Here is a 14,662-nt window from a genome sequence, read left to right as displayed (position 1 = left end):
GGACGTCATCATAATGAGCGATAGCCCGATCTATCAACACTTTTTCTGGGTGATTCCTTTCTACAAATTTTGCCAATTTTTTTTTAAATTTGGGCTGATGGAACGATTGCTGTTACCTCCTCCTTGTCCTCTCTGAACGCCTCTTGCACAGTAGTGTGTGCCTTTCTATTATCTCTTTGTTTCAATGGCCAGAAAATTATCTTGTCTTTTTTTCCTCCTTGTCCCCTTTTCTACATGTCTTTTGTGGGGTCCATTGTGAATGATAGCTCTTCGTTGCAGTACAATACTGTAGACTGTCTACGGAGCGGTAAGGCAACACAAAGAGCATGCTGGGATTCACGCATACGCATCGGTTTGTCAGGTATTACTCTGGTAGCGGCGAATGGCAGCGCATACTGAACTTTATTTTTGATGTTGTATGTGACTTGTATTCTGAAATGCCTTTGTACCTAAAGGCAGTATTTTCCGGTTCAGGTACCTTGTAACCTGAAACTTTTGTATGTAGAGACATTTGTAAGTGGAGATACTGTTGCTTCCGAAAAATATTACTCCAGTAGAAGTCGTCTAAATAATTACTTGAGTAAAAGTAACTGCATGCTGTGCGGCAGTAGCTCAGGAGGTAGAGCGCTCGTCTTGGGATCAAGGGATCCCAGTTCGAATCCCGGCTCGTCTGTGTTACATGTCGAAGTGTCCTTGGGTAAGACACTGAACCCCTAATACCCCCAATAAGCAGGTTAGCGCCTTACATGGCTGCAAGGCCGCTATTGGGAAATGTGGAGCACATTGTAAAGCGCTTTGAGAAGTCATTGACTTGAAAAGCGCTATATAAAATGCAGATCATTTCATTTCATTTAACCTCCACGGGAAAAAGAAGAGAAAAAACTGCAAGAGAAAAGCTCGGCCCGGTCCGATTCAATGATTGACTTTTTAAGCCCAAAATTGGGGCAGGGTTCGGGCCCGTGCTCAAGATTTTACCTTTTATATATTAAAATGTTGTTTAGCAATGATTATTTGGCGAATATGTTCGTATTTGCATAATCTTTTGCAATCAATCAGCAGTACAGTGATTATTATTGTGAATACAATACAGTCTGATATGGTAATTATGTCTCACAATAACATCCAGCTACCAGCCTTCCTGTGCAGAGTTTGCATGTTTTCCCTATGCTTGTGCGGTTTCCTCTCACATTCCAAAAACATGCGTTTCAGGTTAATTGGCCGGTTCTAATTGTCCCTAGGTGTGAATGAGCAAGTGAATGGTTATCTGTCTCTCTGTGCCCTGCGACTGGCTGGCAACCAGTTGAGTGTCTCTTGCCCACTGCCTGAGTGGCTGAGATGGGCTCCAGCAGCCCCTGTGACCCAACTGAGGTTAAGTGGTACGGATAATGGATGGCTAGAATAACATCCTTAAACAAAAAATATTGGCATTGAAAAAAGGAGCAACTTGATTTGTGTCATGGTGTTGACACTTACTGTATTATACTTTATTTATCGTATTACGTACTTGTGTTTGGATTTATTTAAGTGTGCTCAGAAATATTGTCATCTCAAAATTACATTTATTAGGAACTTGTATCCTCCTTTCCTTCCTTGCATCATCTCTTCCCTCTATGCATTCTCCTTCCTTTCCTTCCTTGCATTCTCCCTTCCTTGCATCCCTCCTTATGCATCATTCCTTGCATCCTTCCTTCATTCATCATTCCTTTCATCCTCCCTTTCTTGCTTTATTCCTTGCATCCTTCCTTTAATCCTTCCTTCTTTCATTCCTTCTTTCCTTTTTTTCTTCCTCCCTTCCTTCCTTCCTTCTTTCGTGCATCCTTCCTTCCCTCCCTCGCCCCCACGCTCCCTCCCTATGACGTTTTGCTCATTTTATTGTGCAATGACTTTCTTTTCTCTCCAGGGGCATTGAACCCTATGACCCTCCCACAACTGTGCTGGTCCAGCGGCATGAACCTCAGGGTGTCTCCATCATACTCAGCAGTACAGACTTTTTCCAAAGTGAACAGAACCGGAAAGTGATCCTAGAGCAGGTCGACAGCTTCCAGCTCAGGGAAAAGTACATGTTTGCTACCACAGCACGGGTAAGACAGCTTCATGGAACACTGCTGGGATCCACTGCGTTATGATGCAAAACTCATTCTCGAATTTGTGTTTTCACACACACGTTAAATGGACATTACTGTTTGTATACATGGAGATAGCACTGCAAATTATATTTTGGACACTTTATTATCTCAAACAAATTTAAAATCCAAATTGGTCATCATGAAAAGAGGAACTTATCCTCACTTTATTTTCAGTCAATGCAAAAAAAAAAACAACCTACTGATCGTTGTTAGCTCTTGATGTATGTGTGCATTTTTGTTTTAAGTCAGATAAAACATTTGACAATTTGGCATACTTCGAGATGAGATGACCAAAAAACAAAGAGAAACTTCAATTCTTACTTCAAGTTAAAAAAGGTTTCATTTCTTGGTTTTTACTGTATATGACGTTGTTGTTTTGGTATCACCAGGGACCAATACCCGTTTTAAATCTGCATCATTTAGCATGGCAAATGAAAATATCAACTCTATTTCCTGCAATTCCTGTTTTGCCTGCATACTTTCACATTTGTGGAGATAATTGAATGCTACAAAGTAAAAGGACTGCTACAGCACAAATCAGCATTTGTCTGTTGGTAATAAATAGCACATGGCCAGTCTTCAGAGTTTGTGTAGGCTATTTGATGGCAAAGTGAGGAAACAGAAAAAAACAGATCGGCAAGCAGATGGTGAATATTATTTGGATCTCATCTCTTTGCTTGTTTCCATGGACAGATTTGTTATCAATCTGGTGTGAGCTCAAAAACCCCGAAGCTGTAGTGTTTTAGCGCTTGATGAGAATGGGTACACTACTCCACAAATAACAGTTTAATATAATAGTCAATATTAGATGGCAAACAGACACCTTATGGCAGTGCTTGATAACCTTTTATCAGTTTCATACCCCCAGCGTAGTGTTTATCCAAAACAGCACAAATATTTAGCGTTAAGGTTATTTAAAAAAATAAAATATTCATCAATGTAACTTAGTGAGTTGTGTTAATGACTTTTCTATTTGTTTTTGTCAGAAACTGTTAGGCAGTACTGATCCTTCATCTGTTCAGCTCTGGGTTTCTTACAATCGCCAGCCAATGAAAGCTGCCCAATTTAAAACCCGCCATCCAATCACAGTGAGTTTCCTTTTGTATGGATCAAAGAAAATGATGCAGTTCAAATGACAACTTCTCCACTACTATTGATGTGCTTTTAAAATGTAAATGTATTTTGTTTAATTTCTTTTCATTTCCTCCCATTTTACACCCTCGTCAACAGGAGTACTACATTGCTGATGCTTCGGAAGACCAAGTGTTTGTGTGTGTCAACCACTTGAATAATCTGACACACTTGTACATCTCAGACACGCAGGGTGTCTCCTTTTCTTTATCTTTGGAAAATGTTCTATACTACAGTCCAGAAGGCTCAAGAAGCAACACACTTATCAGGTATTCATGAAGAATAACATAGTTAATGTGGTAATTGTTTTGTTGGTATGAATGCAATGAAAAACTAAAATGGACCTTTAAACACATTTTTTAGTCAAGTAACATTTATTTGTATAATCCTTAAAATGTCTCAAAGAACTATACAGGCCACAATTACACCATCCCCTGATCTAAAACCAAAATGCGGGCAAGAAAAAACTCAAAACCTCAACCTGGAGAAAACGGGAAACCCTGGGAAGGGGCCTCACAATTAGTAATCTCCCTTCCAGAGTGACCAGGTTTCAATAGATTTTGCATACAGTAACAATAAACTAAACATAGTGAACATCAATTTAAAAAAAAAAAAAAAAAAGCATAGGTAATACATAAAAATTGTCCAAAAAGTCTATGTCGGCAACGACAATCTTTTTAGTTCTATAAGATAAAGGAAATTTAAAAATAAACATATTTTTACATTTTGGCACTCAAGAACAATGTTTCTGAAAATGTATTCAAACGTTATGGTATTGAATGAGTTAATGGTTGCGACCGTTTAAAGTGTCCCAGACATCTCTACCAGCTAATAATGCATTATGCACCTTGCGCTGCTTCATCAAAGCTCCTTTCTCCATTGAGCAGGACCCTATGAATCCCCTTCGTTAAACACTTCACTCCCTACCTTCTGGAGGGAGGTACAGATGTACAAAAAAGGCTTGATCGCTCATATTGTTTATAATCAGCAGGGGAAGCTGGATCTACTCTGTCTATTTAATTTTTTTATCAGTTATTTTCTGTTTTTGATTGTCAGACATGTGCTGTGCTTGTTCAAAAAACTCTGCCTTTGAGGACAATAAGATCTAAAGTCTAAAAGATATGGCGTCCTAAACTCAATTTTGGTTTGTGATTAGTTTAAACCCTAACCCTAAACCCAGCGGTTTGGGTCAGTGGTATTCCTATTGAGTTCGTGAACTCACAATGTTGTGAAAAGTCAACTTAAAAACCAAGGTTAGTTCTCTTAGCCTATAAAATGCTTCTAAACGGGTGACGTGGGACTTGTAGATTTTCCATGGAATTATTTTTCGAACCGCCACAACATCACTAGGCGTCTAAAACAAGTGAATGACTTAACCTTGTGTATGCTCAAGAAAAGGTTCTGTTCAGCAATTATTGAAGGTAGTGTCCGGGATTTGAAAAGTTTGTTACTCTCTGCCGCCATGTCCTGGCTGTAGGTCATGATTACAGCTTTAGGCAAACAGTTCATGAATTTCGTGCAAGTACATGCGTCTCTTGGACGCGTTCAAAATAAATTCTTTTTTCGTCTTTATCGGGGTTCAGGTTGGTGTTTGGACTTTACTAGAAGCAGGCCTTTTCTTACTTTTACCATTTCCATGCTTAACTTACAATTAGAAATGTAAAAAAAATCTACAGGGACGTCTCTCTTCAGCACCCCCCAAACCTCTTTCCTCTAAACTAATGTGTTTTGCCCAGAGCAGTTAGATGAAAACTAAGATAAAAGCAGATTGGCTCAATGACAAAATAAAGCATAAAGAGTAGATGAACTCATTTGGGTATTGTTAACACATACTTAATAGAGAAAATATTTAACCTTCATCCAGCAGTTTTTTTAAAGCTGGCAAGTTGCTTCACTGTTTCATTGCTTAATAATGGTTGAGGTTCTGGCCTGCAGCTTTTACCAAAAAGCAAATAATATCTCAATCACTTTATGAGGTCTTTAATCCTTTTGAAACTCTCCTAAAATTCACTTTCAGGTATTTTGCTAATGAGCCTTTTGCTGATCTACACCGTGTGGAGGGACTCAGAGGTGTGTACATTGCCACACTCGTCAATGGGACCGTCATTGAACGCAACATGCGGTCAGTCATCACGTTCGACAAAGGCGGGACGTGGGAGTTGCTTCAGCCACCTACTGCTGACAGTCTGGGAGGAACTGTTGACTGCCAGGTAAGAATGGTCTGCATTTATATCACGCTTTTCTAGTCACTGAAGACCTCCCAAAGCGCTAGCTCAGGAAACCCATGTGGAAAACGTCTTTATCTCGAGATACTTCTAAGCTGGCTAGATAAAGGTTACATTCAAAAACAAGCTATAGTGCTGCACTGATGTTCACAGATATAATAAAGCAAACAAACATCTTGTTGGAGAAAGAAGACACTGCTCTAACTTACGAGCGAGATACATTCCGGGCGATCGTTCGTAAATTGAATTTGTTCGTAAGTTGATTCAGTGTTATATTTCGTATGTTTAAGGTTTATATAAGTATGTTTAGGGCTTGTATAAATAACCTGTATTGTTTTGTACTAAAAAATAAACATTTAATAAAAAATATGTTCTACAAAGATAAATAAAGTTAAATTGATCTTACATTTGGATGAGCTTCAAGAGTTAGGCGACATCCTCCACCGTGGTAGAAAGTGCCTGAAAAAAAGTGATCCAACCATTTTCTCAACCGCATCAAGCTTTCGTTTTCCACTTTAATGTCAAAAGAAATGGCTCGCCTCTCCTATACACTTTATACCAACCATATCGAATGGATGCACGAGATATTAAACAATAATAACGTCAAAGTTCTAAGTGCGCTGGAGATACAGTATGGTTTGTTTACACACAAACTAGGAAGAGAAAGCGGATTTTTTCTGCGGGGTGGATGTGGGTGACCTCTCACAGCGCCACACGGCGGAAAGAGGCACTAAAGTAATGTCCTGTCCTCGGAAAAAGGTGCACATAATACAAAATCTAACTTACAGCAAAGTCCGGATATTTTTCCAAATCCCGAAAGAAATGTTTTTATCCACCCTTTTTCGTAACTCGATTGTTCGTGAGTAGGGCAGTGTCTGTATTCCCAATATTAAACTATTCCAAGCTATTTAGATTCATGAGAGCAGTTTGAAAAATGATGTTATCCACATTCAGAAAAACTTATAACACAAGCAGCTTTGGAATAAACACAAGACTCAGAAAATTACCCCTCTAATTTAATACCATAATATGCCAGGGGTCAGAAATCGAAAATGTGGCAAAAGCCAAAAGAGGAAAAAAAACAAAGTATGTCTGCAGCCATAAAAAATAGAAGCCTTGCATAATAATTTATTATATAAAAAAAGAGATTTATACATACATTTAAACATTTTCACAGGCTTGAAAAACTAAGAATGTTTATTTTGCATTTGTCCTACTACAGCAGGGGTCAGCAACATGCGCTTCTGCAGCCACATTCGGCTCTTTGGCGCTTCCTAGTGGCTCCCTGGCAATATTCTTAATGTTCTTCAATGGATATAGACAGATCTAATAATAATAATAATAATAATTTCCTTTGTATTGTCATTCTTTGTAACAATGTACACAGAACGAAATGTCGATACACCTGACCCGTTGTAGCGAGCCGATGCAGCCGCATCTCTCTCTCTGTGTGTCTATGTCTCTCTCTATCTCTCTCTTTCTCTCTCTCTCAAAACAGTACAATGGCCTCTTAAAGCTTCCGATTTTTTTGCGGCTTCAAACACATGAGTTTTTTTGGGTCCAATATGGCTCTTTCAATAATTTGGGTTGCCAAACTGCCCTATACAGTACTTTTGTTCTTCTTGTGAAAACACAAGAATACACCAGTATATTTACATACATATTTCTTTTTTCAGAAAAAACAAATCAAACCTTTATTCCTTGTAGCTAAATGTCTGCAATATTGGTTCTAGAAGTTGTTATTTCCATGTCAGACTACTTGGGTTTATACAATTTTGTTCTTGTATGTAAATAACATTTCACAGAGAAGTACACTTTTTACATGAACAATCATATCATTTTCTTGTCTTGCTCTTTTCTTCTTCAGCTAAGTAAAGGTTGCTCACTCCATCTTGCACAGCGGTGGAGCCAACTATTAAACTTCCAACAGAGAAGGGTTCCCATTTTATCCAAGGAGTCTGCCCCTGGATTTATCATGGCCACAGGTATACAATTACTATTGCTTGGGTATGATTACATGTTACCAATGATTTACACATCGTTCAATCATATTTCCTTTTGTAAATCAACAAAATGTGACTTGTGTATATCGGACTAAAATAAATTGTAGCATGTGGGACAGATATGCAGTGTTTTACTGGCTGTGGCTACAGTGATACAATATGTTGGAAGCTACAGTGAGGAAAAAAAGGATTTGAACACCCTGCTATTTTGCTATTTCTCCCACTTAGAAATCATTCATCGTAGGTGTATGTCCACTGTGAGAGGGATAAACTATGGAGAAAAATCCAAAACTCACAATGCATGATTTTTAAACGATTTATTTGTGTGACATAGATGCAAATAAGTATTTGAACATCTGATAAAATTAATGTTAATATTTGGTACAGTAGCCTTTGTTTGCTATTACAAAGATCAAACATTTCCTGTAGTCTTTCACCAGGTTTGCACACACTTCAGGAGGGATCTTGGCCCACAGAGATCTTCTCTAGATCTGTCTGGTTTCTGGGCTGTCGCCGAGAAACAGTTTGAGCTCCCTCCAAAGATTTTTGATTGGATTCAGGTCTGGAGACTGGCTGGGCCATGCTAGAACCTTGATATTCTTCTTACAGAGACACTATTTGGGTTTCCTGGCTGTGTGCTTCTGGTCGTTGTCATGTTGGTAGAGCCGGCCATGACCCATTTTCAATGCTCTGACTGAGGGAAGGAAGTTGTTCCCCAAAATCTCACAATACACAGCCCCAGTCATCCTCTCTTTAATGCAGTGCACTCGTCCTGTCCCGTGTGCAGAAAAACACCCCCAAAGCATGATGCTACCACCCCCACACTTTGCAGTAAAATAGCAGGGTGTTCAAATACTTATTTTCTTCGCTATATGTGTTGCTGTGTTTTGCTGCTATGTGTTTAATGATGATTTAAGTACTTTTGCTGCCTTGAATGAGCAATTATAAATGATGTACCTTGACAAACAAATCATTGACTGGATAACAGTTTTGCTGGAAGACAATGTTAAACTGATCCTACTTAACCAAGTTAATGCGGTCCAATGGTGTAACCCCGGGGAACATTTGTTTGTGAACCATATTAGAATCAAGTTTAGCTGCACATCCGCTATTGTAGGTGCTAATGGCAGACAAATCAGGCTGTGAAGAGGGAGTAATAGATCTAAGAGGTGTTGAATTTCTTTCGAATTCCCAAAAAGCACAAACAAAAGAATAGTATTCTTTGTTCTGAGTTCATCTACAGTGCTGATCAAAATAATAGCAGTACAATGTGACCGACCGGAATATCTCAGGTTTTATTAAAATATTTAAAATAAATAAGACCCAGAATTCATCATAGGCACAATCTGAAGAGTGTGCAATTGGGCAGATTGTTCAAAAGGGTGTGTTCAAAAAATAGCAGTGTGGCAACCAATCTCTGAGTTCATCAATTTTGAGGATGAAAAAAACAGGTGTGAATCAGGCGAATCTACTGCTCCTACTGGTCATTTGTATGGCATGTAACAATACCAGGTATACTAAAAAACAGGGATATTCTGGCTAGTCGCATCACACTGATATTATTTCAAACAGCGCTGTATGTATTGTTTGTGGGTTTAATATTATCAAGATGTTATATGTCATAGACAAACCATGTCTCAAAACGAATAAATCTCAGTTAATGAAAAATTAAAAATCTGTGGTTCTCCCTAAGAGGCAAAACTTTTAATACCCAAATTGGTTTCGGTTTAGTTTCTGTAGAGAGCCATTTGTTTATGGTTACTTCCAAAGTACTCTAATGTCACTGAGCAATAGTGATGTACAGTTGTTAAAAATGCCCCTTGTTCTTTTCTTCTTAAAACTGTGTAATAGAGGAGGAGCATTATCATATACAAATACTTTTTTGATCATCAAAAATGCTATTTCATCATCATTGTCAAAGAAAGGAAGAGGCTTTAGCATAGTTGCTACCATGTTCTCCGACTCAAACTAGGTTGATCTTTTTTCTTCCTCAAACATTTCCTCTTTCTGTGATAAGAATCATTCAGTGGTCCAATGCAGGAAACATGCAACACGACCCAATGAGTCCAGCCACCTCTAGTAGTAAATATTTGCTTCCTGTATTGTCTGAAACAGGAAATGTGGTGAGGGAGACCTTTTGTTTGAGATGGGACTATTTTAAAGTATGCCATGCACCGAAGAATAAATACATTCACCACGATGTTGATTCTTTTGCAGGAGTAGTATTAGATGTTGCTGGCAGTTTTAGTCCTCTGTGCGTCTTGCTGTGCTTTAGGATCCATTGATTTATTATGTCCCCGTGTTCCAGATCGTCTTACTATTTATAAATATATGTGTTAGTTTATACAAAACTGAGCATTTTTAGTTGGGATTTACAAAATCTTACTCAAACAGCGAGGCTAACAGTATTCTTGCTGCGGTCTGGAGCCGGCACACAAGATGTCAAACATACTAATATGTCTGCGGTTGTGCAAACACATTCCCCACTCTGCAATGGCATGTTTACATAGAAAACATCCTGTGTAAAACTCTCATCACTTCCACAATCTGTCATGTTACCGTATTTTATTTGTGCTAGAGTTATTTTCAACTGCGGTGCCCTCCATGGCGTATTCTGAATTAATCAGGTAATCCTTGTCTGTCATATGTATTTCTAAATATATACTTCTAATTTAGGGTAAAGCAGTGCTTCTCATTTTCGTCAAAGAAAAACTCGAGCGTCTTATTAGCGTCATGGGGTTGTAATGTCTTTAAGTAGCAGCTAAATTTAATTGGCTACGTGCTTTCCGCTGCCAATATTTTTAACATAGCAAACACCCGCTATGGGAGGAGACCTTTGTTTGTCTCTTTACCCCATATCTCTTCATCTCTCTGCATCGGTGTTAAATATTTTCTTCATGAGGTCACTTGAGGGCTTGCTACACTGAAATGCACTGCGTGGAGGTTGATCGTAAACAAAAGACTCTGCCACTGAGAACGCCACTGCTCCCTACTTTACTGGAGGTGCAATTGCACCTTAGTTTAGGATTTTTTTAAAATAAAAGTTCTCCACAGTCAAATCCGCCTGCACCCCCCTTGACGAAGCCCATTGCCCTACCAGGGGCAGTCAATAAGTCTAGATATTTTTTCTACTATGGTTATATACTGCGTTATCATAGAAGGCGTTCTTCCCCAGTGTGTTTGCTTGCCTGTTTCACCCTCACTGTTAGATTTGGCTTTGAGACTTGGTCTGATGAAACCTTACAAGTACACTGAATAAGTCCAAAATAATCTGGCTCATATGACAGTGTGTGGTCTGGTTTGGCAGCCCATGTGAATGACCTTGTTCAAGGTCTAAAACTATTTGGGCTTTGAGTGTCTATGTGTAATGCATTTCACTGATAGATTTGTGGATATCATTGTTGAACAAAATGTAATCTGAAATCTCAAAAAGGTGGTTGAATCATTGTCTCAGTAGATACTAAAATTAGATAGTGTTGCTCTGGCAACATCACATAGCATTTCAGCCTGTCAAGCATGATAGCTTAACTGGTTAGACTACTTTCAGTATTCGTGCATTTATCGAAGGACTTTCCGAATGTATTCTTTTAGCTTACATAGCATGTTCTTGGTTGTCAAAAGAGCCCTGTTTTTCTCAACTCTGAAATTCTTTCAAATGTTTCAAATCCATCATTTCTTCTTGTTTTGCTCACTTATTTTAGTTTCAGGTGATTTTGATACTCTGATAATACGTGAGGGTTTTGAGTTGTAGAGTCCCAGAGGCTTAAAATTACAATTTGCTTGGCCGACGCTCTGTCACAGATCCTACACCTATATATACACCTTATCAAGGAATTGATTAAGCATTCTCTGTATTTTTATCCCAGCTCTTTTGTAATACAAATTTTGTTCAATGTTACGTTTACCGCCAAACTAAAATCAAAACTTTGTCAATCAATATTTGGCTATTTACTCTGATGCTGAAATTAATTAACATTGATGCTTGTTGTCATAGACGGCCATATCACCCTTCCTCCTCACAAATAAAATGCGAAAATTTGGGTTTACTTCGGGCTCGGTCCCTAAAATCAAGTTAATTAGTCTGGCTGGTCCGGGTTGGGTCAGGCTGGATTTTTTTAGGCCTGATCTTACCTCTACAATGAATTGGAAAAGAAAAAGATTTTTTGGTAGCTATAATGACCACGATTACTTTTTATTACTTTTCGATTGTTCCAACACTAAAAGAGGAAATAAAAATAAATTCTACCATAATAAACATTTTTATATCACTGATGTCAGGCCAAAACCTTCTAAGTAACAATTTTGTGTAATTTTTACTGTACATTTTCATCTGTCATGTCATAAATGCTGTGCCATCTATTATATCCTGTCTGTCCGTCTGTGGGATTAATCCTATTCTGTTGGTCTGTCTGATCTAGCCTTTGTCTTTGTGTCTATCTTTGTGTCTGTCTGATCTTTATATATTACAGTATGAAAAATAATGTTAAATGATTAATGGGTGCCTTACTTAATCCAGAGAGACAGTGTTCCGAATATATTGCATCTTCAGTTGGTAAACTAAAATAAAGAACAAATTAAGTTCCAAACGTGAGTATTTTAAAACGTGTTATCAACAACACTTCAGATAGACCAAGACTACAACCAATTTCTACGTTTTAAAAGTTTTTATCACAAGATTGCTGTTCAATTTTTTTAGGCTCCTTTTAAAGGAATTGCACAGTGCAATTAAATAAAGTTAGTCTTTCCGGGTCCTCCTTGCGGGTTTAAAATCCATTGATGTCTTCTCGCCTTATTTTGAGTGTTTAAACTTAATACTGTGTTGTAATAAAAATACTTAATCTTAAATGAATTTAACATACTTTTGCATTCTAGTGACATCAAACTATTGGGTACTAACTAGATTTCATACATGCTATTCTTTTAATTCAAGTGAAGCATCTGGTTAAAGGGACGCTATTTTGACCTTACCCTGAAGGCATCACCCCACAGAGAGACAGACACTAATTTTTTATTCATCCCTTGAGGGAGAGCAACGTTCATTTTCCGTTACAAGATTGTTGTTTGTGAAAGACAAGTGAGACATACAAGAACAGCCGCACACACACGAGGTTATTATGATCCAACGATGATGAGAATGTGTGACGTCAAGCACAAATCAGCATATTCCTCTGACAATTTGATTGCTGTGTTGGGGTTGAACTCATTCAGTATCTCAACGGTTCCAGTGTTTTCAGTGCCAAAATCGTTCGATTGTTTTTAGAAGTCCAACATTCCCAGCTCTGTATTTTACATATTACAAATACATAAAGCTTTGAAGTAAAGGGAAATAAAATTGGAAGTGCCATATTTTCTATACTATACAGTGCACCAAAAAAAACACAAATTTGCCAGAAATTTGAACGTGATCGTCATTATCCGGTGTGCCTTATATGTGGACAAACTTTGAATTTTTTTGCAATTATTGATCAGTCGACTAATTTCATCGCGCTCCACAATTGCATAATAATATCGGCAATGTGAATGAACCAACTAACGATGGTAACAGCCTTGAAATCCAATCACCAGGCCGCTATGGACGTGAATGGTTGTTTACAACTTCATAGCATTGGATGCAATGTAATCGAACCAGGTCGCAGCAAGAACGCCAAATCATATCCACTAAAGCACTAGGAATACTGACAATTCATAAAAAAGCATTAGTTTTATCTCATTATCACACTATTTTTAGCAACATTACTAAATATGTTAGAGAAATGAAAAAACAAAGCGTTTAAGAATCAGTATACATTTGGTTTCACTCTTTCTCTGTACCACAGACCGGCTTAAAGTCTGTATTCTCGCGGACTGGCCCAATAATAACATCAACAATTTGGTGATTGGTGGTTGGATCCCTTAACCACCGAGGGCACCATTTTTTGTGGTGTGTCTTGGGAAAGTACAGCTTGGTGGCGCCCATCCCTCTTCAGGCCAACAAATGTTACTTTCACTAAGAATAGCGTGATAATGTACCGTCTGTGTCTCTGGTGAATGATTCTAGTCGATAGGGTTTGGGGTTTCCCTGCCGTGATCCGGTCTTGGATTCCTGTTAAATCCAATGTAATGCAATTTTCCTCAGTGATATATATTCCGACTGATCAATAAAGGCACAAATACGGTACTCTTTAATTTCTGTGAAACCCCAGCCCTTACTGTAGCTCTGATTCAATGCGTCTTATAGTCCAGTGCACTTTATTTATGAAAAAATATCACAAAATACGATTTATTGGGGGTGCGCCTTATAGTGCGTAAAATACAGTAGTTAATGAGGTACCATACATATTGAAATGGGCTGGGTTGTGACAAAGGATTGTGCCTTTATGTTTGGAATGCAAAAGGCTGCCAACTTGGCCGTAGATAGCAGTCCGACAGCCAATCCCTGGCAGCACATATTCCTTTTGTCTGTGTTGTTATTTAGCTGGCCATGTATACAACACAAAAAAACAGCCATTTTCACTGTATCCCCAAGACATTTCAGCTGTTTACTACCCCGAAAAATGCATAAAAAAGTCAAAATTGGAGTAAAAGAATCACAAGCAATGTAGTCTTACTGTTATCATATTTTTATCATCATATACTCTTATGTGATCCACAAAGATTAGTATTGCGTTATGAACCATGGGGCATGTTTGTTTGAGAGTTTGACAGGAACTTATGAAAAAAAAAATACATTTTCTGCTGTTTTTGTTTTATTACAGGATCTTATGGCAGCAGCTTGGCTAATAAACCCAATGTGTATGTGTCAAGCAGTGCCGGAGCTCGATGGAGGGAGGTTTGTCAAATTCAGTTTTATACTAAAAGACAAAAAGGATCTTTATCTGAATGCATGCACTGCCTTTTTAGTGACTATGATAATGTGTAGTCCACAAATATTTTAATCCGATATCAGTGTAGATGTGTCTACATCAGTCATGAGTTTACCAAGAATTGTTATAGTAACTATTGTCGTCAAGCTTCATCTACAAAGTGTCATTTGCATTTTAGTTATTAGTGCTATTAATAGGTTAAGCTAACTTGAACCCCAAATTGAAGCTTCATACCTGCTTTACTCTGAGCGGCAAAGTTAAAGCTTTAAAATGTGTTTACGCCGAGTAGAAGCTTTAAGACGGCTTTGACCAAAATGTTCAACCTTGCCAGGTCA

General features: G+C 38.1%; 1 protein-coding gene across 1 annotated transcript in view; it reads left to right on the top strand.

Moving 5' to 3' along the window:
- Positions 1 to 14,662, top strand: part of sorl1 (sortilin-related receptor, L(DLR class) A repeats containing) — a 73,529-nt gene that overhangs the window by 24,896 nt on the left and 33,971 nt on the right. The window contains exons 6-11 of the mRNA XM_088345756.1: positions 1,901 to 2,081; positions 3,113 to 3,214; positions 3,357 to 3,526; positions 5,275 to 5,467; positions 7,350 to 7,467; positions 14,220 to 14,293. Of these exons, the coding sequence (XP_088201882.1) occupies positions 1,901 to 2,081; positions 3,113 to 3,214; positions 3,357 to 3,526; positions 5,275 to 5,467; positions 7,350 to 7,467; positions 14,220 to 14,293 (838 nt within the window). The remainder of the gene's footprint in view (positions 1 to 1,900; positions 2,082 to 3,112; positions 3,215 to 3,356; positions 3,527 to 5,274; positions 5,468 to 7,349; positions 7,468 to 14,219; positions 14,294 to 14,662) is intronic.

Source organism: Urocampus carinirostris, chromosome 10 (genome assembly GCF_059441175.1).
Source record: "Urocampus carinirostris isolate Australia breed hairy pipefish chromosome 10, RoL_Ucar_1.0, whole genome shotgun sequence".
NCBI lineage: Eukaryota > Metazoa > Chordata > Actinopteri > Syngnathiformes > Syngnathidae > Urocampus > Urocampus carinirostris.
The sequence above is the reverse complement of the archived record's forward strand: the minus strand, read 5'-3'. Positions and strand labels throughout refer to the sequence as shown.